General features: G+C 38.9%; 1 protein-coding gene across 2 annotated transcripts in view; it reads right to left on the reverse strand.

The window, feature by feature from the left end:
* The window catches only part of DNAJC24 (DnaJ heat shock protein family (Hsp40) member C24), a 34,747-nt gene extending 12,659 nt beyond the window's left edge, over nucleotides 1–22,088 (reverse strand). Inside the window, exons 1-2 of one of the 2 annotated variants that reach the window (XM_062620340.1) lie at nucleotides 21,823–22,088; nucleotides 20,425–20,565 (exon numbers count right to left, since the gene is read on the reverse strand). In XM_062620340.1, coding sequence (XP_062476324.1) covers nucleotides 20,425–20,532 — 108 coding nt within the window. In that variant the 5' untranslated portion in view covers nucleotides 20,533–20,565; nucleotides 21,823–22,088. Of the gene's footprint in view, nucleotides 1–20,424; nucleotides 20,566–21,773 lie in introns of both variants that reach the window. The other variant, XM_062620339.1, reaches the window with a different exon arrangement.
* Between the last annotated feature and the right edge of the window lie 204 nt (nucleotides 22,089–22,292).

Raw genomic sequence — 22,292 nt, forward strand, 5'->3', positions numbered from 1 at the left:
TTAAACTGACAAGTTGAGACAACTCTTGAATTCCTGTTTTATTTCAACAGGGGATGCGTGCCTATGTTTGACTAAGAGACGTATTTAAAGCTAGAGATGTGCCCTAAGTTCCTGAATAAATCAAGTGGTTTTTAACAGGGGATTCCTTTACTTACATGCATTTAAGTACTTGTGCTTTTGTAGGAACTACATCTAATGACTAAATCTAAGCTGTAAATAAGAGTCAATGATAGAATACTAACATCTAAACTTAACAATTAACTCAGTACGCCTTAGCATCCTCTGTTTCTCCATGTTAGACATACAGTATTAGCTATGACAGCCTTATAGCCTGACAGTATTTGTTTGATGTAATGCAACTAGAACTAAGATTTCCAGCCAAGTATGGATAATCTTTTTCTTTTTACTTTTCATCACAGCAAAAGTTAACAGGAAGCCAGTTTTCATGACCTGCACTACAACTACTGTAGCTCTTGGAATTTGTAAAAAGAATGATGTTAAAAAATATCCAGTGGTGAAAGACACTCTGTAATGGTCAGGGAAGAGAAATTCAACCCAAAGTTTACAAATGCAGCGCTACTCCATGTCAGCTGAAGCTACCACTCTGATGAACGACAGAAATTAGAATCACAATCAGAAGAGGTAAATGTCACGAAATTGGTTTGCAAAGGGTTGGCTGGATTAACACTGCAGAAGTGGAAGTCACCATGGATAAGCATCAGATAGTATGAGATAACAGCAGTACACAGCAATGACATCCATTCCCACTGATAGAGTTTATTAATGACAGCAAGTGGACACAGAATTGGATACTCCATTGCTCAGAACAGAACGAGAGGGGAGAAACACTGGAAGCAGCTGGAGGAAGAGAGAAAACCAAGCTGTTATTTTCAAATAACGTTGCCATACTCATGGCTGGGAATCCAGCAGAATGAGACTTTGCCTCCTCACCAGAACTGCACACGCTTTTGAAGAAATCACATTATCAGTATTTGAGAGCTTCCATCTATTTATTCTTGTATCAAAAGCTCCATAGTGAAGAGGCAATGTATTCAAATTTCAGAATCAGAATTCTCTCTCGGAATCAATATATGACACTTTATCTAGTTAATAAATCTAAACTATTATCAACTCCACATTATAAGTTAAAATTCTGACAAAGATGAAATAGGTACAAGCAAGCAGAACAGAAATCCTAACAAACAGGCTTGGTTTATCAAAATTTAGCAACAAACAAATGTGTTGCACTAAGACAAAAAATGTATAAATCATCACCAGTCTGTCCCTTGCACTATAACAAACAAAACAACAAAATGCAGGGTAACATGACCACAAAAATTATGTTTAAAAAACATTTCTCAAGCTATATATAACATTATCATCATACATTAGCCACTGTAATTGTTGTTATCTACAGGTTAAGCTAGCAAGGTCAGGACAAAAGCTGTCAAGTGTTCTCATCTGACAGAGGTATTCATAGGTCCATGTAAATTTGTCTGTAGACTACAGAGCTCATCATAACACTTCACATCATATTAAAAAGAAACTGCAAGACAGTCAACATCCAGGAGAAAAATATTAACCAGCTATTTCCTATTTACTTTCTGATTACAGTCCGAATTCTTGTTGCATTTCCCTGCCTTTGGATAAAAAAAAAAGACTAATTAAGTTTAATGCCAGGCTGTTTTTTAGAAGGTCAGTCCTTTGCCCCAGCTTACAATATAAGTAGTAAACCCAGTTTTTACTGTGACTTGCCAATAAATCTCACCCCCTGACGTAGTGTCTGTTCATACTCAAGTTTTTGGCTGCTCTGCCACAAATGCCAACAAAGGGACCAATTAATGAAAACTTTCTTGATACATTCCCAGTGGATGAATGTCCGCCTTGCAGAAGGTACCTTGACAACATTCATCTCGCATAGGCCAAATGGTTGCTCTGTGGTAGCAATTAAGACACCACCAGTCTTGGCTAGATTTAAGCCAACAACCAAATCTGTGCAGATCTGACCAAATGCTCATAGGAAGCTGGAGAAATTAACTGCTAAACAAGGGCTGGATTGGGTCATATAATTGCATCAATTTCTCTAGATATCTACAGTCCACATGGACACATTTTTATTAGAAAGAAACTGCAATTCTTAAAACGAGATCCCTTAATTTGGCCACATAACCACAATGTTTAAGCCATGACTATAAATATCTAAGAAATCAATGACCCTTTTAAATAATTTCAAGAATCTAACAAGGTAGGCTGACATTCTCTGTACTCATTTTTTTTTCTCTCCACAAAAAGCCAGTGTTCAGTCTTCAAACTGCAATAGCTTTGGAATCAAATCTGGACAGTTAAGCTTAGTGCAGCACCCCTCCTCTTTCTAAAATCACATCTGGAAATAGAAGAGTTTTGTTGCTTTGATCCACAAGTGCCTATCTGGAAGTCTCCTACAGCAGACTGTGAACGAGAGCCTAGTGTGATGGGTAGTGGAAAAACCTTGCCTCCACTGCAAAGTTCATACTGACTCTGGGTGATAGACAAAGGGTCCCTTCCTGAAATCTCTGTCCTTGGGCAATTTAAAAGTGGGGCTGGTCGATATCCCAGACCTCATGATCATTACCACAAAACTAAGCTTTCCGCTTCTATTGGTTTCAGGGCTCAAAAAAGTGAAGTTTAGAACTATCCAAGATATTAAACTTGCATGTCTGAAACACTACAGCTAAGCCTAGCACGGTATAGGACAGCGGGTTCTCCTCACCACCCCACACTCCCACAAAGCTTCACATTTCCAGCTCTATACTATGTCATTATAAGGCTTGTAGCAATATTTTAAATCAAATTATGAGGCATGAACTGAAAATTCCAAATCAGTTGATAAGAGAACCAAAATAGAAAGCTGAACAGTTTTCCTGCTGGACACAGACAAAAAAGGAACCGTGTAACTCTAGGACCTATAGAATTACATTTAAACTTAACACTTTGTCTAATTTTACATACATTGTCACACCAAATACTTTAAGCCACAAATCACTATCAGTATGTAATAGAATTAACGCACGTATTACGTATTACCTACACTATGTATGTGACAGCAATCAAGCACACTGATTCCAAATGATCATTTACTGTGGTTACAAGCAGGATACATAGATTAGAATCTATGCAGACTCACTATTATCCTTTAGGTCTGAACTCCTGTTTTCTTGCAGAATCCATTCTGTGATGGATTTAAAACAGAACACAGACTGAATTATGAAATTGTTTATTAAACTGGAATTTGAATTTTGGGATAACTAAGTTTAAGACAAGGACATGTTTTAGCCACCGGTGGTGGTAAAGAAAAAAGGAGACCAACATGCACTTGGCCCTCACCCTGTGGCATTCACTGAAAGGTCATACAACGAAGCCATTTTCCAACTTCCCCTGCTGAAATTATTGCATTAGGGCAAGATGAAAGAAAAACCTACTTGAGTCTTGTACAAAAACTAAAGTGGTTTATTCAATACAAGCATTTTAGAACAGGGAGTGGCTTATTGCAATAAAACAAGCTTGAACTACAGGAAAAAATGAATTCCTTTTGAAAACAGCATTTGTTTAAAACACAAACATTTAACTTCTATCATGGGAGAAGGGAGAATTTATGAATAAAATTCAGAATTAATTACCAATATATTTATACAAACGAATGGAAGAAAACTAATTACCCGTAACTACATAATTCTGGCAGTACTCACTAGACTCAAAGTGCTACCTCAATCCAAAAAGACTTAAATTTTTAACTGAAGAACTATTGCAAGCTAACATGCAATAGAAAGCCAGTTAGGGTGGATCCTTGAAGCGCTGTGGTGCTGCTACCTACTCGTAGAATGATTTTCCTTGCCATTTTGTCACATGAGGCATCAGGAAATCAACCAGGAAATGTTACTGCCCTAGTATTTCTTTCATTCTACTCCAAAAAGCAGGAAAAATGACACAGTTTTAGTTTTTATAAACTATTCCATCTATTTCCATAACTTGCAGATCAGCTCTTACATAAAAAGAAAACCTAAGCAAACAAAAGGCTACATGACTTTTAATAACAAGACTTGAACAAAACACAGGCTTGACACTTTTATGCATACTCCTTCTAGAAATTATTAGGTATCCCCAGCTTTCCTCAATTATACAAGTAGAAAGTGCAGTTTCTCAGCAATGAGGATTTCTTTCACCAGAACTATGCCAAAATATTCATTTTTAGCTTTTCCACAGGCCTACTTTGCATACAAAGGTCTTGCACAGGAACCACCCTGAAGCAACATTACACTGGGTTCTGTAGCCTACACGGTTCATCAGGTACTAATTAGATCACATGTTCTGTCAACACTTTCTTGCTGCTCTTCTATTAATTGATCATCCTGCCCAATTAATACAATGCAACACCAGTTCCAAACGCCTAGCGATCCTTTACCTGTGAGAAACAAGATGAAGGGAAAACACCTCCAAAAGGGTCACAAGGTAACCACACTTGTCTAAGACCTGGAACAACAATAACACCACTATGCTGAAAGGTCAATTATGTTCCTACCAACATCCTCTTGAACCCAAGTTTGTCTTTTATCTAAGAAAAGATAAAAAAAATTGTAAGCACAATCAGAAGAACACACTTCATCTAATAGGTACTATTAAATTTAGAAATGGTAACAGCTCGTGAAAAAGGCTGCAAAACTAAACTCATTTAGCCATTAACAGCTTATTTCTCATCAGAATATTTGCAGTTAACATCATCACTGATACTATGTGTCAGAAAAGTAGTGAATATTGTGCAAAAACTACCCTATTCTAATCCCACCTATGCATTCAAGAGTCCAAACAACAGCTGCCCTTAGTCACATATGGTCAGAACAACCGTAAACCAGCATTTTACAAAAGCTATAAGAAATAAAATACATGTTTTCTCCATTTATTAAACCGCAGTAAAGATTGCAGAAGCTAAAAAACCCCATCGACAAAGCAGCTGCCAAATACAACACACGACTGCCACCTAATGCTTACTGGAAGGTTACATCAAAACCATGTCATTGTTTCTCTGCACCACACTAGCATGATGAAAAACAGAGAACAAAGCAAATAAAGTTTATAACTGCTTTTAAATATTTGCTTCCCATCTCTTCCTGTACAGGCTTTATAAACTGAACTGAACTGATCATATCCTTTCTTGTACACAAACACTGTAACAGGCAAGATGGGTTAAATATGTGACTTATATTTCATCTGCAAAAATATCAGGAATGTAATACAGGAATTTCATTAGGATACTCATAAAGTAGTGAGTACATCCACCAGACCAGGTTCCACACTTGTTTACATTTTTGTAAGCAATCCCCTCTTAAGTAAATGGCACAACTCACTATAGAAAAGCTTCAGAAGTACTTGGGAATGGGAGGGGGAAGAAGGGGAAGAGACAAAAGGGAAAAAAACAGAGAAAAGGAGGGGAAAAAAAAAAAAAAGAAAGAAGAGGTGTGGTCTCCTGTGAAACCAGCACAAACCAAAATTACTTAGAAGGTGCTTTGTGTATTTCAGTGATTTTGCAAAGCACTATCTGTGAAATGTGAAACTTGTTCACTTCCACGAAAAGAATGATTCCAGGTCTTAAACTTGCCTTCCTAGCCCACAATCAATCTTTTCAACATGTTCACTCAATTGGCAGAAGTTAGCAGGGAACATGGAAGTAGCCTGCTTTTACCACTTGCAGAGAGGAGAAATAGAAAGTGAAGAGTTTCTTGTGACATTCAATCCTTTTCATATAGAGATTTAAACTCCCCCAAAGGATGCCTATCCAAAGACAGCTGGAAAAAAGAGCAAGGAATTTATCTTCTTGATTCATTACTTCAATCCATCCCTTCTTCCTTTTTCCAATCATGAACAATCTTTAAGCTTTTTAACAACATCAGCCTTCTCCTACCTGATCTTGTTATCTGCTTTGATACTGATTCCAGCCTCTGCTGTCCATCTCCAGGATGACTCTTATTCATAGGAAATGTTCCTCATTTGAGGAAAAATAAAAGACAACAATTTGATTTTCCCTGTAATCCTTTATACCTTATTTGTGACATTTTCCTAGTGTTGCTCAGTGATGAACTAGCTGTGTCTATTCTTGTCCCTTTTTCCTCCTTACAATCTGCCATAATCAGAAATAGTTACGCAAGTATCAGTCTGAGCTTCCCCACATATATTCAACTGCTTCCATGTTTTACACATGTTATTAATCCTTTCCATACCTTCAGGCTGGAGAAGCACTGCTATACACAACATCCAGCACAGCAGACCTCCAACTTCACTTGAGACAAGAACGGTCGGAATACAAGTATTTCAGATATTATTGCTGCTGTAGCTGCTTAAGGAAACATGTGCTGTGACTCAAAGCATTTTGCAGTGAAGCATCATCAAGACAGTACACAGGAGAAAAAAGGTATTTTTCAGTACCATGTTAGTTATCCATCACCCAGTGAATAATTTTAACACCCCACAGATAACCCAACTTGCTTTCTGTTTAAAAGCAGCCAGAATAAAAAAAAAAGAAAGTTTGGATTAAAGATCAAATGCCCACAGCAACAGGCAGCAGTTATGCAGACCACATTACTGGCATTCACTAATACCCGCACAGTAAAAACACAGAGGATGATACTAGCAATCTAATGCTGCAAATTCCTGAAAGTTACTGGAGTTCTTTAAAATGCAATTAAAAAAATAATCATAGAATAAATCACACTGTCCTAAACTCATTAATTTGCATCTTGGATTTTATTTTTTTTTGATCTTGCTTAAACATACTTTAAGCTTTCTCAGACTGAGGCAGTAATTTCACCACATCATCTTTCACATTTAAATCACGCAGGCTGGTAACCTTATTTCTGACCAGGGTTTTTAATGGTTCTATTATTCACTGGAAAATCATAAACTTTTGTAAAGTTGGGCAAGAATCCAAGCTGAGAGCCATGTGAAAAATTTGAGAGCTGCTTTTCTTCCTCTATACCTAGTGTCTTCTGACAAAATCCCCATTTTTTGCATACTTGTTTTGTATATTTAACTGCAGGAGCAGGATTGACACTGTGACTACTCCTCTGTATCAGTAAATTTCAACTTCTATGGAAACAGCACTTCCAATTTGAAAACTTTCTCAAGGTGAGAGAGACAACCTACTGCATTGGCAAAGGAAACGGACCATGCAGCAGCAATTACCAGTCCCTCTTACAGAAACCAAAGTAAGGACATCTTAGTTCTTTCATCACCTCTTCCTCAGCCTCTGGAAAGATTGAACCCCATTAGACTGGTTCATTAGACTGAGGAGTCCAACAAAACAGCAAGTAATTACCTCACATAACTGTCATATTGTATATTCACACTTCTCATCCTTCTCAGCTTCTTACAAACTTAATGCTGAACTGAAATGTAAAAGTTCCCATTTCTAGTGATAAAAGAAAATCAACAGTTGTTGTATAAACAGAAGCAAAGATTAATTTGGCTAACGTAGGTATGAAAACAAAGGACAGAAAACAGAACTTCTGGTTAACCAAAAAGTATATCTTTAGAAACAGCTTCTCTTTGATTTTCGTCTGCTTCTATGGCTCTTTGTTTTCCTATGAAGAACCACCCAAGAGCCTCAGAAGCTACTTTAGAAAGCCTTTTGGAAGCTACATTATACAGCAGAAGATAAAGCAGTTAAAAAAAAAAAAACAAACCCAAAAAACCACCAAAAACTAGCAAAGGAAAGAAGGAAAGAAATCAAACATTTTAAAACTTACAGGAACATACAGGTAAAAACAGAAGTATAAAGGGAATTTTAATTTTAAATGTCTGGCTCCTGTCCTCACCATTTACACTGTTAAATGTCACATTAGATGACATTTCATTGTTTAGACAAGTTAATGTGGCCTTATTCATACAGTAATTCCAGTTACACAAATGGTTAGGAAACTAGTTCAGACAAATGCTACTTCTGCCTGAACGCAAACCCCAGAATCCTGTTTTGTAAGACAAAAACAACCAACCAACCAAACGCAAAACCACACCAAAGCAATCATGATTGCATAAACAACTGAAAAACTGGTGGACGAAGGAAAACCCACAGGATGCTATTTCCTGGCTGAGTAACATCTGGCAAAAGAGCAGGGCCAGGCAGTTAGAGGCAGGAGTCTTCAGCTGGCACCATGACTTGCAAGATTAATACCTTTCTGCAGGCTAAGGAAGTCAACTACTTCGATAGCCCACAACTTCCTAAGAACTGCTGAGCACAAAGCACAGGTTTTTCTGTCAACCCTCATTCTATGTACCCCCTGACATAGACTGTCACCAAACCAGCATTCCAAATCAAAGCATACCCTTAATTTTCAAAAATTCATTTGGAATACCTGAAAACAAGCAGACACTTCGAAGGGGTCAGATTTACGTATAAAGCAAAATAATCGAAGTCCCTAAGACACTTCAGCTGCAGAAGGCACTGTGCAAAGCAGGCCTTGAGGAACAGAAGTAGTCTTTTAAAAGATTACTTATTAGCAATTGTTACTGTAACACTTGTACAACCCTTAAGGCTGAAAGTGGTTTTGAGCTTTACTATTTGATTTTCTTTAAATTATTTATTTCAGCTTTCCTTATATTTAGGAGCAGTACAGAATCTCTACAGTAAAATTGAAGCCATTCATGGTCTCAACACGTTAGGCCATAGTCAAATTATAACTTCTAAAATGGAACAGAAAAGCTAAATATTAACAGATTTTAGCGTGCAGTTTAGAAAATATTTTGGTGCAAAACCCAGAAAGAAACCAACTACTTTTTACGAGGCAGCTTAATTTGAGAGATCCAGTAGTAAACATGTTAACACAGTATCCAAATAAAAACAGAACCACCACAGCCTGTTGCACGGACAATACTTTGCTATCTTAGGCAACGCCAGGCAAGTTTAAAGCATCTTGAGAGGTTTTAACCCTTAAAATCAGAGGCCATGAAGTACGCTATGACTATGGCACAAAGACTCCATTTCATGGATATCACAACAGCAAAAAAAAACCCCAACACAACGGAAAAAACAAACCAACAAAAAACAAAACCAAACCAAAAACAAAAAACCAAACAAAACCAACCCCCCAAACAAACAAAACAGAACACCATCCAAAACCAAACAAACCAAACAATCATGTCATCTTTCAGTTACTCCACAATTTCATAGCTGTAGTGACAAAACAATTGCAAACATAACCTACAGAATCACATAAACTTCACATCTAGTTTGGACAATATTTAATCACACTAATGGCTTAAAGAATGCATTCATAACTGGACTGATCACTAGTTTATGTTAATCTAACTTTTGAGGTTGGTCACAGTTAGCAAACATAATATAACCCCCTTTATTCAAGAAGGGGAAAATGGATGACCCCGGGGAACTATGGACCAGTCAGTCTCACGCCTGGCAAAATCTTGGAGCAGATTCTCCTGGAAGGCATGCTAAGGCACATGAAAAACAACAAGGTGCTTGGTGACAGCCAGCACGGCTTCACTAAGGGGAAATCCTGCCTGACCAATTTGGTGGCCTTCTATGTTGGGGCTACAGAACTGATGGACAGGGGTAGAGCAGCTGACATCATCTACCTGGACTTACGCAAAGCATTCAACATTGTCGCGCATGACATCCTTGTCTCTAAATTGGAGAGACATCAATTTGATGGATGGACCACTCGGTGGATAAAGAACTAGCTGGATGGCAGCACGCAAAGAGTTGTGGTCAATGGCTCAATGTCCAGCTAGAGGCCAGTAACGAGTGGTGTCCCTCAGAGATCGGTGTTGGGACCGGTCTTGTTCAACATCTTTGCCGCTGACATGGGCAGTGGGATTGAGTGTGCCCTCAGCAAGTTTGCCAATGACACCAAGCTGCGTGGTTCGGTTGATATGCTGGAGGGAAGGAATGCCATCCAGAGGGACCCTGACACGCTTGTGAGGTGGGCTGATGCCAACCTCATGAAGTTTAACCATGCCAAGTGCAAGGTCCTACACCTGGGTCTGAGCAATCCCAGGCACAGCTACAGGTGCTGGGCAGAGAAGGACCTGGGGGTGCTGGTTGATGAGAAAATGAACATGAGCCAGCTGCAGCATGCGCTCCCAGCCCAGAAAGCCAACCATATCCTGGGCTGCATCAAAAGGAGCGTGACCAGCAGGTCAAAGGAGGTGATCCTGCCCCTCTACTCTGCTCTTGTGAGACCTCACCTGGAGTATTGTGTGCAGTTCTGGTGTCCTCAACTTAAAAAGGAGATGGAACTGTTGGAACAAGTCCAGAGGAGGGCCACGAGGATGATCAGGGGACTGGAGCACCTCTTGTATGAAGACAGGCTGAGAAAGTTGGGGCTGTTCAGCCTGGAGAAGAAAAGGCTGCATGGAGACCTCATAGCAGCCTTCCAGTATCTGAAGGGGGCCTACAAGGATGCTGGGAATGGACTGTTTATGAGAGACTGTAGTGACAGGACAAGGGGTAACGGGTTCAAACTTAAACAGGGGAAGTTTAGACTGGATATAAGAGGGTGGTGAGGCACTGGAATGGGTTGCCCAGGAAAGTCATGAATGCTCCATCCCTGACAGTGTTCAAGGCCAGGTTGAACAGAGCTTTGGGTGACATGGTTTAGTGTGAGGTGTCCCTGCCCATGGCAGGGGGGTTGGAACTGGATGATCTTAAGGTCCTTTCCAACCCTAACTATTCTATAACTTCGACCATGTGTCCTCATTACCACTAAAAGGGCATACAGATGACTCAAGGAAACCATGAGACAACAGGATCTCTGCTCACTTAATAGAATTTATTACTGAGCTTCTTGTCATTGATATTTAATAGGCACTATATAAATGGTCTTAGCCTTTACAGAACTTCCCCATTTTAGGAAGGAATAGTCAAGAGATGTAAATGAAAAGGTAAAGTCATTACCTAGGACAGATCAGCAACTGTAGAGAAATAATCCAAGGTTTTCAGCAATAGCAACATTTACAGAAGTCATAGTTCTACTGAGTGAATCGTACAAGCCCATACTTTGCATTGGTCTTCTGTAGCAGTAGGAACTAAGACTGGATCAGTGGCATGCCCTGACAGAAAGCAAGTACCTCTTAAAAGAGAAACTCTCATCCAGCCTCTCCTCAAACACATTATTAGTTACTATTAGATGTTATGCCAAGAAAAGAAAAATGTTTAGCTGAAATGCTGCTCAGAAAACTCATTCATCTTTACCTTTATTGGCCATGGCCATTCTTAGGTCATAAATCCAAGCAACGCAGACTGAACTTGTTTGTTATTGTTAATTTATTGGGAATAACAACAAATGGTTAGGTTTTAGGAATATCTAATTATTGACTTTCCAGCCTTAAAGCATTATTTTTAACATACTGAAAATTAAATGAAAGAGCTTATGCAAATGACTGGCAGACTGCAACAAAAAAACTGAACATTCTTACTGTAATAATAAAAGCTATCTTCAAAGTATCCTACAAGACAACCCTTCAGGTACAGCAACTCACTTCTGCATTAGATCAGTTCAAATGAGCTCATGTCTGCTGAGCATTTGGGCTCAACAGCAGATGAGAAAACATCCATGATGCACAGAGGCAAGGAAAAGACGTTGTGTGAGACAATTACATTGTTCAGATTGAGACTTTCTGACTTTAAAGTGTTTAGAGAGGAAGGAAAGAAGGAATGTGGGAGTGTGTTGCTCTACAAAATTTCCATAATAATTATGTTATGTGTTTTAAACTTAAGGCAAAATTACACAGATAAATTAAATTTAAAATATATATATAAAAATATATGTCTCCAAAATACTAAGTTTTACAGGTTACTGCGTCATACTACAGTAATCATCCTATGATTCCATAAGCAAACTGGTCTAGTGTGAGGTGTCCCTGCCCATGGCAGGGGTGCTGGAAATAGATGATCTTAAGGTCCTTTCCAACCCAAACCATCCTGTGATTCTAGGATACGTCAGAATAAGCAGAACATTTACTTACATGAAAAGAACATGCCAGTCTTTATAGCTTCATTCTTTGTGCTTTATTTAATATATTTTGCTGCATTATTTTTATTTCAGACATCTCACTTTAGAAAACAGATAAAAAGCACAATGTGCCATCTAAAACTTCAACGTGTCTTCAAAAGTGCTGAAAGAACACTTGCAAATATTAAGAAACACGTTTAAGAAATTTAATAAGCTAGTGTTTAAGATTTTAATTTTAATCAGAATTTAGATTTTATACTACCTCAGGACACTGAATATTTTTAAGTATGGAACATCTTTAATGAAAAGTCTACCAAAGGTAGTGTAGATTCTATTTTTAATATAGCGTTACAATTAACAACTTAGATAACCAGTGCACAAAATATTCAGTTAATGGGCACCAAATTCCTTCACAGAGCATAAATAACATTAAAGGTCAAGCACACACTGGCTGAAACTCATATTTCAACTGCCTGATGCCCATTCTGTTCTTATGTATGTACCTTAAAACTACAGAGGATGAAGTATCAGAAGCTGCTCATCATAACAAATAATCTATGGACAATAACCCAGTAAATAAACAGATTAAGTTTAGAAATAATTTTCCAAACACACATTACTTTTCCAACTGGCTGAACTACCTGGATAACCAATATATTACTTGCTGCCTTACTGTGTGATGCCATGGGTTGTCTCATGTTCTATTTAACAGTTAAAAATAACTTGCTATAAGGATGTTCGCACCATCTACTCGTTAAAATTCACCTACGTCTTTACAAAAAAGTACACATTACAAAGTAATAAGAAGTGAGACACTGCTCCAATATAAACTGAGATACGGTAGACACCACCCCTACTAAAGGAATACTGTAGTCTACATATTGTCCTATGCCCCTTTTTCCACTGTGGTATCTTACTACATCCTTTTTCTCTTCACCTACATCCACAATCTCTCTTCCCTCCATGCCTTCTGCAAGTCAGGATATCCTTCTCTCCTTGTTCTTATATAGGATGTGTTTGGAGTACACCTTCCAGCTGGTTGCTGACCAATCAAAGCACTAACTGGTTAATCACTGTATTTCACTTGATTGGCCAGCTGTCTAATTATGTGGAACACGCACTCCCATTGGTTACTTATCCTAATGAGCACATGTAAGGCCCAAGGACCAACTGGGACCAGGTTTGCAAGCTCACACAATTCCAAATGAGTGAGCAGGAGCTTCGTCTCAGACATGGCAGTCTGTAGCTGCATGCACCAGCACCACACATCTCCAGAACATTTGGCTTTTAAGGACCATCTTACATCAAACAAATTTGTGACACTACTCAGACTGATAAAAGTTCTTGTTACAGCAACGTAATCACTGCCAGGTTAATGCCTGTTCTTCAGACTTACTACTGAATATTGTGTCTTCTGGTACAACAAACAAAAAACACCACAAGAAAGTAGGCAAGTAAATCTAAAATAAGCTCTCCTAGCTTAAGCAGCAGCAGGAACATCAGCATGATTATGATCTGCCTCACAGAATCACAGAATGGTTAGGGCTGGAAAAGGCCTTAAGATCATCTAGTTCCAAGCCCCATAACTCATCATGCTGTTTGAACTAGTGACTTCACGAACACTGAGGATCATTATGTACTACATAAACTACTGACCAATTTTTCAAGTCCCAACTGGGAAATATGCCCCTTTGTATTTTATTGTGGTCATAAGTAGTAAATCAGATGTAGAAAACTGCTCAAACCACCCAGACTGTTAAAACAATAGCCCTCTACGTTAAACCTAGTGTTTTACCTTTCTCTCTGTTGCAATTCTGTTAATTTCAGTCAAGCTACAATCGGGCTGCCCTGAACTTTTTCTGTTTGTACTGTCAAGTGACAAAATCCATTTTCTACAAGTTAGCTGAAACTAGAATTAGCTAAAAATGATGATCTGCTGAATCTGCAACAGGTATGCTGCTACTCATCAACAAATAACCCCCCCAAAGGCTACTGAAAAGAAAAAGAAAAAGGAATACATACACTGCATAATTTCCATTTTTCATAAAAAGCATTATTATGAGACTTCTGATATGAAGCTCAAAGTATTTCAATTTTAAACATTTGAATTCTCAAATTAAATTCCACATGAAGTTACTCAGTTGGCAGGTCCTTTCAGGAGTAACACTGAAATCAGTTTGGAACAAGCTTAAGGCACCAATCATGCAAGCAGGTCTTTAACTTCACATATATGAAATCCTCTGCACGTCTTGTCGTTGCAGAATTCAGATATGTTCATAAATCTCAGATTTCTTGCTCTTCAGAGAGACAAATTTCTTTCCTCGACACAAGCGTAATAGAACAATCTCTTCTTTATTTCACTTCATTAAATTAGATTTCTATTAATGTCCTTTTTGATAGTTGCTGAGAGTCACTTACCTATGCCTGAGATGCTGTCTGTTTTCAAAATTTCTCCTGGATTAAGTGACAACCTTAACACTGTTTGTATTTATATATACACACGCACACCACCCCTCCTGATAAAAAGAGAATTTCTGTAACACTGTGTGAAATGGCAATTTTATTTCCTTACCATATTAAACATAAGAGCTTCCTGCATACTCCCTGCTCAAATTACATGGATTTTCTTTAATATTAGGGCATACATTGTAATAGCAGCATATAATTTTCCTGCACAATATTTTTTTTCCAGTTGAAAGGTATCCTATATCATCAGCATCAACAGGAATAGACACCCGATTTTCAGCTAGACAAAGCTTATGCGTTTGATGACTTTATGCCTTGTAAAAAGCAGTTTTGAGATACAGAGCAGCTACATGAAAATTTGAAAACAATCTGGCAACTCATTCTTTGACCAAAGTGCTAGACCAAAAAGAGATGTAAATACTGTTCCAATAATAAAATGGTGATTCCCCCCCCCCCCCCCCCCCGATATCCTATTTTGTTACTCTAATTTTATCCTTTGGAAACTGCAAGTCTTCTGTGCTTCAGAAAGCACTTTAGCATGAACTTGAAACAATCAAACAAGGAATCTTTGCATTAAGCTGTTTACAAAATACATACTTACAGTATTTTATTTTCTTTCAGAATTCCTGGCTGAAGCTCTGAGGTACAGAAGATACCAGAGTCTCTTTGGGGTTTGATTTTGTTTTAAAGTTGGATTTTACTTACAAAGTAATTTATAGTGTTGCCAGTGTCACACATAGCATGTGCTCAAAAGTCTGTCTTCTTCAGCTGCTACTGATTGTTACACTAATAAAGTATCAAGATGATACAGGTATCAATAAGCACACAAGATTTTTTAAAAACATGAATTTAAGTTTCAAGGAAATTTTATTAATATGAGCTTTTACTTAAATACTTACTATGTGAGAAAAAAAAGGTTAAAAAATACCACTCGTCTTAGGTGAAACCTGTGCCATTTTCTGTATCAAATTAATACTATTCTTAATTGACATTAACTGTAGTAAAATAATTCACTTAAACGTATGTTGTAACCTGATCAAACAAAAAAATTAAGTACAGCAAAGCAAAATATCGTGAAACAGTGAGTAAATATATTCACTCTAGTAGGGTGTTTATTTACAGGTTTATTTGTTATGGGGTAACCTCTTCCATCACCTGCTGGATTGACAGAAACAAGTTCTATTTTAAAAATTCATTAGTTTTAAGCTAACTTGCCCACATGAAATCACTCTTACAAATCTACAATTCAACCATTTTTTATTGCATACTATGTATTTATAAGGTCAATTCTAAGATTCAGCTGCCAATATAGCCATCTTTTGGATGACATATGGCAAGATCTCCAACTCCTTTCAGCTTTGGAAATTTACATCTGCCTGTTCATTCAAGATGCTGTGTATACATGTGTTGACAAATACAGAAAATAGCAGATGGCAAAAAGCAAATGCTCAACATGAAGCACTGGGGATTGTTTGAAAATTATTTGGACTCAGACATTTGCCATTTTTAACAGCAGAATACTGTTTCAAAATAAATTCCACCATCTATTATGCTTAATGCTAATGAAGAGCTGTGATCAGAACACTGACAATTACAGAATGAATGTTATATAAATTGCAGTTGGTATCTGTTGTGGTTTAAACCCAGTCAGGTAACTCGTTCACTCACTCCCTCCCTTCTTTCCCTCCCCCTACTCCCAGAGGGACAGAGAGGAGAATCAAAAAGAATGCAACTCCCACGGGTTGAGATAAGAACAGTTTAGTAACTAAGGTATAACACAAATCACTACTGCTACCACCAATAATAACAGTGATAAAGGAAATAACAAGGGAAGAGAATACATCACCTCACCACCAGCCAACCGATAACTCGCCCCACCCCACCAGACCAGGCACCCACCCATACCTCCTCCAACCCTGCAGACACCCAGCCCTTCCAGCTCACTCCCAGCTATATCCTGGGCATGACGTGCTGTGGTACGGAATACCTCTTTGGTCAGTTTGGGTCAGGTGTCCTGTCTCTGACTCCTCCTGGCTTCCCCTCCTCCCTGGCAGAGCATGAGGCTCACAAAGTCCTTGGCCAAACCAAAACATCGCTATCAGCTCTGTTCCCAGGCCAAAAGTCAAAACACAGCACTGCACCAGCTACCAAGAAGGATAAAAATGACTGCTACTGTTGAACCCAGGACAGTATCCAAGATGCAAGTTGCTTTATGACCTTTAGGATTTTAAGATAATTATCACAGTACAATTCTTCAGGAGCTTAACCTGTGCTGCTACACATAAGCCAGAAAACTTTCTGTAGTGACCACATAATTTGACACGAAATCTTTTAACACGCAATACACAGCTGTGCTCATCCAGCCTCTAAACTGGAATTACTCTGGTGACTGGTTACTACCATAGGACCTAAAAACGCGTGTATGTAGACCTGTTCTCTGCCTGCATGAGTAATACTACTAACTTCTACCACCACCACCATCTCCAACAACAGCTTTAGAAAACCAAAATGAACAGTGCGTCAGATATGTGAAGCTGCCAAGAGCTCTAACCTGGGGAGCAAGGCAGTTACTTTGTCTAGACAGGATGCACAGGCAAGACAAGAATTCTATCCAGTGCTATACTCTCTACTAACAATGAGCCCTGGATACCTAGCAAATAATACCAGGATAGAACAAACATACAGCACCTCCCTTATATATTCCAGTATTATTTGGAAGTCTGTAACTACTTGAACCTCTGAATCAGAGAGAGTATCTTCTGTGTTAACATGCTATGGTACACTTTCAAGAAAGTCTTAAAACTTTTTCAACCATGGAAGCCCTTAGACTCAACATCATCTGTGGCAATAACTTTCACACTGTAATTCATCATGACTTGACTTCACGAACGAAGATTTGGGAAGGGTTTTATCCACGCTTACTACAAGCACGCCGATGACTGAAAAGGCCAATGTGGGATAGGCAAATCCGGTTGCAAAAAGCACAGTGAAAGGTCTCCTTGGGTGGTATAGGCGGGGCACGATTCTTTCTACTTTGTCTTTTCTCCTCAAGACTAATTCTGCGTGAGTTCTCAAAGGAGACAACAGAGTTATGGGGCGACCAATGTCCTGAACCGCCTGCACGCAGGCTGTTCCAGTGCACCTTATCACCTGCCGTTTCGTCCCTCGCCTGTCGCTACAGGGCTTTGCAAGTGTGGGTAAACCCTTCAGGCCTGCGCAGTGGATTTTTTAGGTGAGGCACAGCGTGCACAGAACTGGCCCTACCCTTTAGGCCTGAGGTTTATCTGCCAGGGCCTAGTGAGCTTGGACAGTGACAGCAAAGTCCTCAGGTCATAGGTTTGATTAGAGTATCCTTCTCTTAGATGGATGGCCTTACAGAGCTACACAAGCTCCATTTGCCTGGGTTTGAAGTTAGAGTTGTCTTTCTCCTAGGATAGTTGTCCGAAGGCTAGTGAGACCATCCTGCTCATGGACACACTTTGACTCTTCAGTTGAGACCTGTCTGGCATGGGAGACACTACCGGAAGCATATGCTACCACCAGCATACCTCCCAACCTCACAAGGGCATGCAAGCTCCTTCCCCATGACAAGGGGGTGTCCGTGAAAGAGACAATGTAACTATGTTCTATGTATATCACGTTTTAGTGAAGGCATGTACTGTAGCTTCTGGTCACTCCTATAGCCAATGAGGTTTTTAAGGTAAAAAAAAAAAAAAAGTGTTTAAATGCCACCATGCTTGAAAAGACTGAAAAGACTTTAACTGTACTAGGGGCTCTGTTAATATGTAGACAAACAAGTAGAGTCTGTAACAGTTCAGCTAAAATAAAGATGACTATAGGGAGACAGGATATGGTAACAGCAACTGACAAGCAGCAGATCTGCCTTGGAGAAAACACGTTCAAGTAAACACGAGCGCCACTTTTTAGCCAAGAGATCCATCTCAGATAGCAAAAGAATTCTGATCCAAACAGCAAAAGGGAGAAAAATAAAAGTATCTTCATTTTCTCTTCACATGTCTGAGTTTTCAAATAAAGAGCACTAACCAATCATTTTGAAATGTACAGGTTCTGAAGAAAAGCTTGCATACTGAAATAATAGTTTCATCTTCTAAAACTATAGCTGTAAACAGACAGTTGTAAACTCCAACTATTCTCACTTCATACATTTCAGAATAACTACATGGAAGTACAATGCTATAACACAAAAGATCAGTTTCAAGTAAAAAAAAAAAAAAAAAAATCACACAGGAAAAGCACTGTTAGTTTCAGTTCTGTTCAGAGCAAACAGCTCTGAACAATAATTCACATATAATTTTAATTCCCTTAGTATAGTTAGATTCATAATGAAAGAAATATATTAATTCTATTACAGTATTCACTTTAAACCAGCTCCCTACCTTAACCAAAAAAGTGTTATACACCATAGTCTCCCTACTGTTTTCATTAAGAACAAACAGGTTACTATTAATATTTGATTCACATTTTACTAGTAATTCAGTAAAGTAAACATTAGGAGATCCAAGAAAACAGCTATTTCCATTAAGAGCAGAACTAAGCATCTTGGGTTCCAAAGTGACTCTTCTGATATTTAATAGTGAGGACTAAGAGATTTAGATTCCGCCTGCAAACACCTTGTACATGGTCGAAATTTAAAACTCAAAGTACACAGATCAGTTTCAAAGAAATGAGTTAGTGGGAAGCACTGAGGAATAGATGGACAGCAGGATTTCTTAGCAAATTCAACTGAAGAATATAAAAAAGGGGAAATTTGGAACATACCAGTGAAATGACCATTAAAACAGTTTTCAGAGGGGCTAGAAATATAATAAATAATGAAACAGCAAAACCAAAACAAAACCAATCAACCAACCAACCAACCAAAAACCCTCAAACCCACCCATTAATTTATTTCAACTCTAACAAAACTCAGTTTCTGACTTTGTCTTTACCTCACTTCAAAATCCCAACTTAGCACCTTCAAATCTAACAGCTCAAACCAAGCAAGAGCAGCTGCACATATACTCTCTAATGCCTTGCCAATACTGACAGTCTAGCTAGCAGCTAGATAAAGGAATATATAAAAACTGAATTCTGCTCACCTTTCTTCCTCCCTATCAGGCTGTCATTTTCAAGAAACACAGGAATTTAGTTACCTTGGGAATTCTATCTGCTTATCAAATTTATCTGAAAATGGTCAGCAATATATAAAAAAGCCCACCCCATTTTCCTCAGAAAGCCAGGCCAAAGCATCTTCTGAGCACAAAGGCTGAATTCAGGAGAAAGAGTAAAACAGAACCACCAAGAATTCTATGAAGTAATCTGATAAGGATTCAAAATTCTTATGCAGATAAAGCAGGAGCACAGGAAAAATTAAGAGAATCCACAGAACAAGAAGTCTTAATGTATGACCAAGGACATGACTCCACAAAAATGCACCAGAAACTTTCAAATAAAATCAATATTATGCTATTTTCCTCCTAGATATTTTCTATTCCATTACTGAAGAAGGAAGAACTTCACTTTGCTCTTTGTACCTGGTCTTTTTATATTCAAGAGTTGCATTCACCACACACAGCTGTAAATATAACAGTAAAAACCACAAGTATCAATTACTAAATTGCATGACCATGTGTTACAAACAGTGACCTTTTTTGACTGGTGCACCTGATTATCCAGCATCAGATGATCAAGTGCTTGGCTCAGTTCATTCATGAATGTTTAGCAAAGCTGGGAGACGTATTGTTTTGGAACTGGAACACCACAATCCCTCTTTGCAAAATATAATGATCACTCAAACTCCAGAAATTTATTTCCAACTTAAACCAGCCTCAGTGAGCTGATATTATAAATATACTCAGATAAACCATATTTATACCAAAAATGTGGAAACAAAACCTGCAATTATTATCTTATTAGTTTATACTTTTTTTTTTTTGCACATCTTAAATAACAAAAGTTTACTTACTAATAGAGCAAGTCTTTGATACTTCCGTTTTAGTTCTGCCAGACTATCCGATGGCTTAGCACCCAGGATTTCATACCAGTTCTTTTGTGTAATGCTTTCAAAGGCCATAGTCTGACTGGCTTTGAAATGATTTTCTTGGCACTGTGTTAAGAAAATTTAATAAATATAATAACAATCTGAACAAGAAAGAGTTAGAAAAAGCAAAAATGAGTTAATGTGACAAGCTACAGGATCATGAAATCACACCTCCACCACTGTGTAAGATCTACAGCACAAAAAACCAGGCTGTTCCATCGCACAGATTGTTGTGCATCATTTAAGTTACTTCATGCTTCTGATCCCAGTTCCTTAGTATATAATGCTTCAGAAGCCATCCATATGCCTTTAAAATAATTTTGTATTTGAACTATTTTGAGTCTACCTAGGTTATATATGCACTTTACATATATATATATATATATATACACATACACACTTTTTAAAAATACTTTATTTTGAACCAGTACTTTACTGGGGGGAGGGAGGGGTTGTAAGAGCAAGTAGTGACAGGACAAGAGATAACAGATTTAAACTGAAGGGAAATTGAGATGAGATCTTAGGCAGAAGTTCTTCCCTGTAAGGGTGGTGAGGCCCTGGCACAGGTTGGACAGAGAAGCTCTCGCTGCCCCATCCCTGGCAGCATTCAAGGCCAAGCTGGACAGGGTTTGGAGCAACCTGGTCTAGTGAAAGGTGTCCCTGCCTGTGGCAGGTGGGACTGGAAGCAGATGAGCTTTGTAAGTCACTTCCAACCCAAACCAATCTGTGAGTCTATAACCCTCCTTCATCCTGCTAGGTAAGGTGGCTTAATTTTTAAAATATTAAAGTAGAAAAGCATATTAAAAAAACAAACAAAAGTAAACTAAAATCTATCAGTTTAGTATAAGTCACTAAGTAAAACCTAACTAGTTTTTTTTTTTTATTTTTGGCCACCTATCATCAAGTTAATGACCCAGAATTAAAATAAAAATAAACAGAAGAATTAAATGTCACTAATAGCACTGTAATGCTTGAGCTCTGAGCAGATTCACTGATATACTGTAGCTGATATATCATGAACTTTTTGACTAGAAATAACACCATCAGCACAGAAGAGCTTTTGTAAGTCTGCAGGTTTTGTAAATCATACTTACTGTAGGAAGAAAGGGTGTTGGTTTGTTTTTTTTTGTTTTTTTTTTTTTTCCCCCCATTTCAGCACTAAAACAACTTTCTGGTGACTACAAAATAAATATTTTCTTTCAAGGGATAAGAAAAATGGGTTTTCACACTTGGCAGAACTACAAGGATAAGGAAGGCACACCACGCACACATACCTTCACACGCCTTTCCCCACGAAGATCCCCTTCGTCCCAGAGCACCCACCGAGGTTTTTAAGATCACACCAAGCCGCCGGCACCGCCCGGGGGCCACGCTTCCCCGCCGGAGCCCCACCGCCCCGCAGGAAGCGGTCGCTGCGCCACAGCGGGCCCACCCCTCAACAACGGCTCCACGCCGACCGGCACGGCGGACACAGGGGCTCGGCAGCGAGAGGCGACCGAAACAGCCCGCCGAGGGAGGCCTGCGAGGCCGAGGAGGCCCCGCAGCACGCCGCGCCCTGCCGGAGGCTTCCCGGCACTACCACTACCGCCACCGGATCGGCGCGGGAAGACCCCCCCCCCGCCTTCCTGCCTAACTTTCCCTCCTCCGCCCATCTATTCCCGATCGCTGGCACCGGCAACTGGCAGTGAAAGGCCCCACGGCTACACCGAACACCTACCTACCCTACACCGCCAGCCCGCAGATGAAGGCAGTTGGTACTGTACATAACTCGTCCGGCGGGAAACAAACCCTTC

Source organism: Pezoporus occidentalis, unplaced genomic scaffold (assembly GCF_034315485.1).
Source record: "Pezoporus occidentalis ecotype Australia unplaced genomic scaffold, CSIRO_AGI_Poc_V1 ctg22, whole genome shotgun sequence".
In the NCBI taxonomy this organism is placed as follows: Eukaryota; Metazoa; Chordata; class Aves; order Psittaciformes; family Psittacidae; genus Pezoporus; species Pezoporus occidentalis.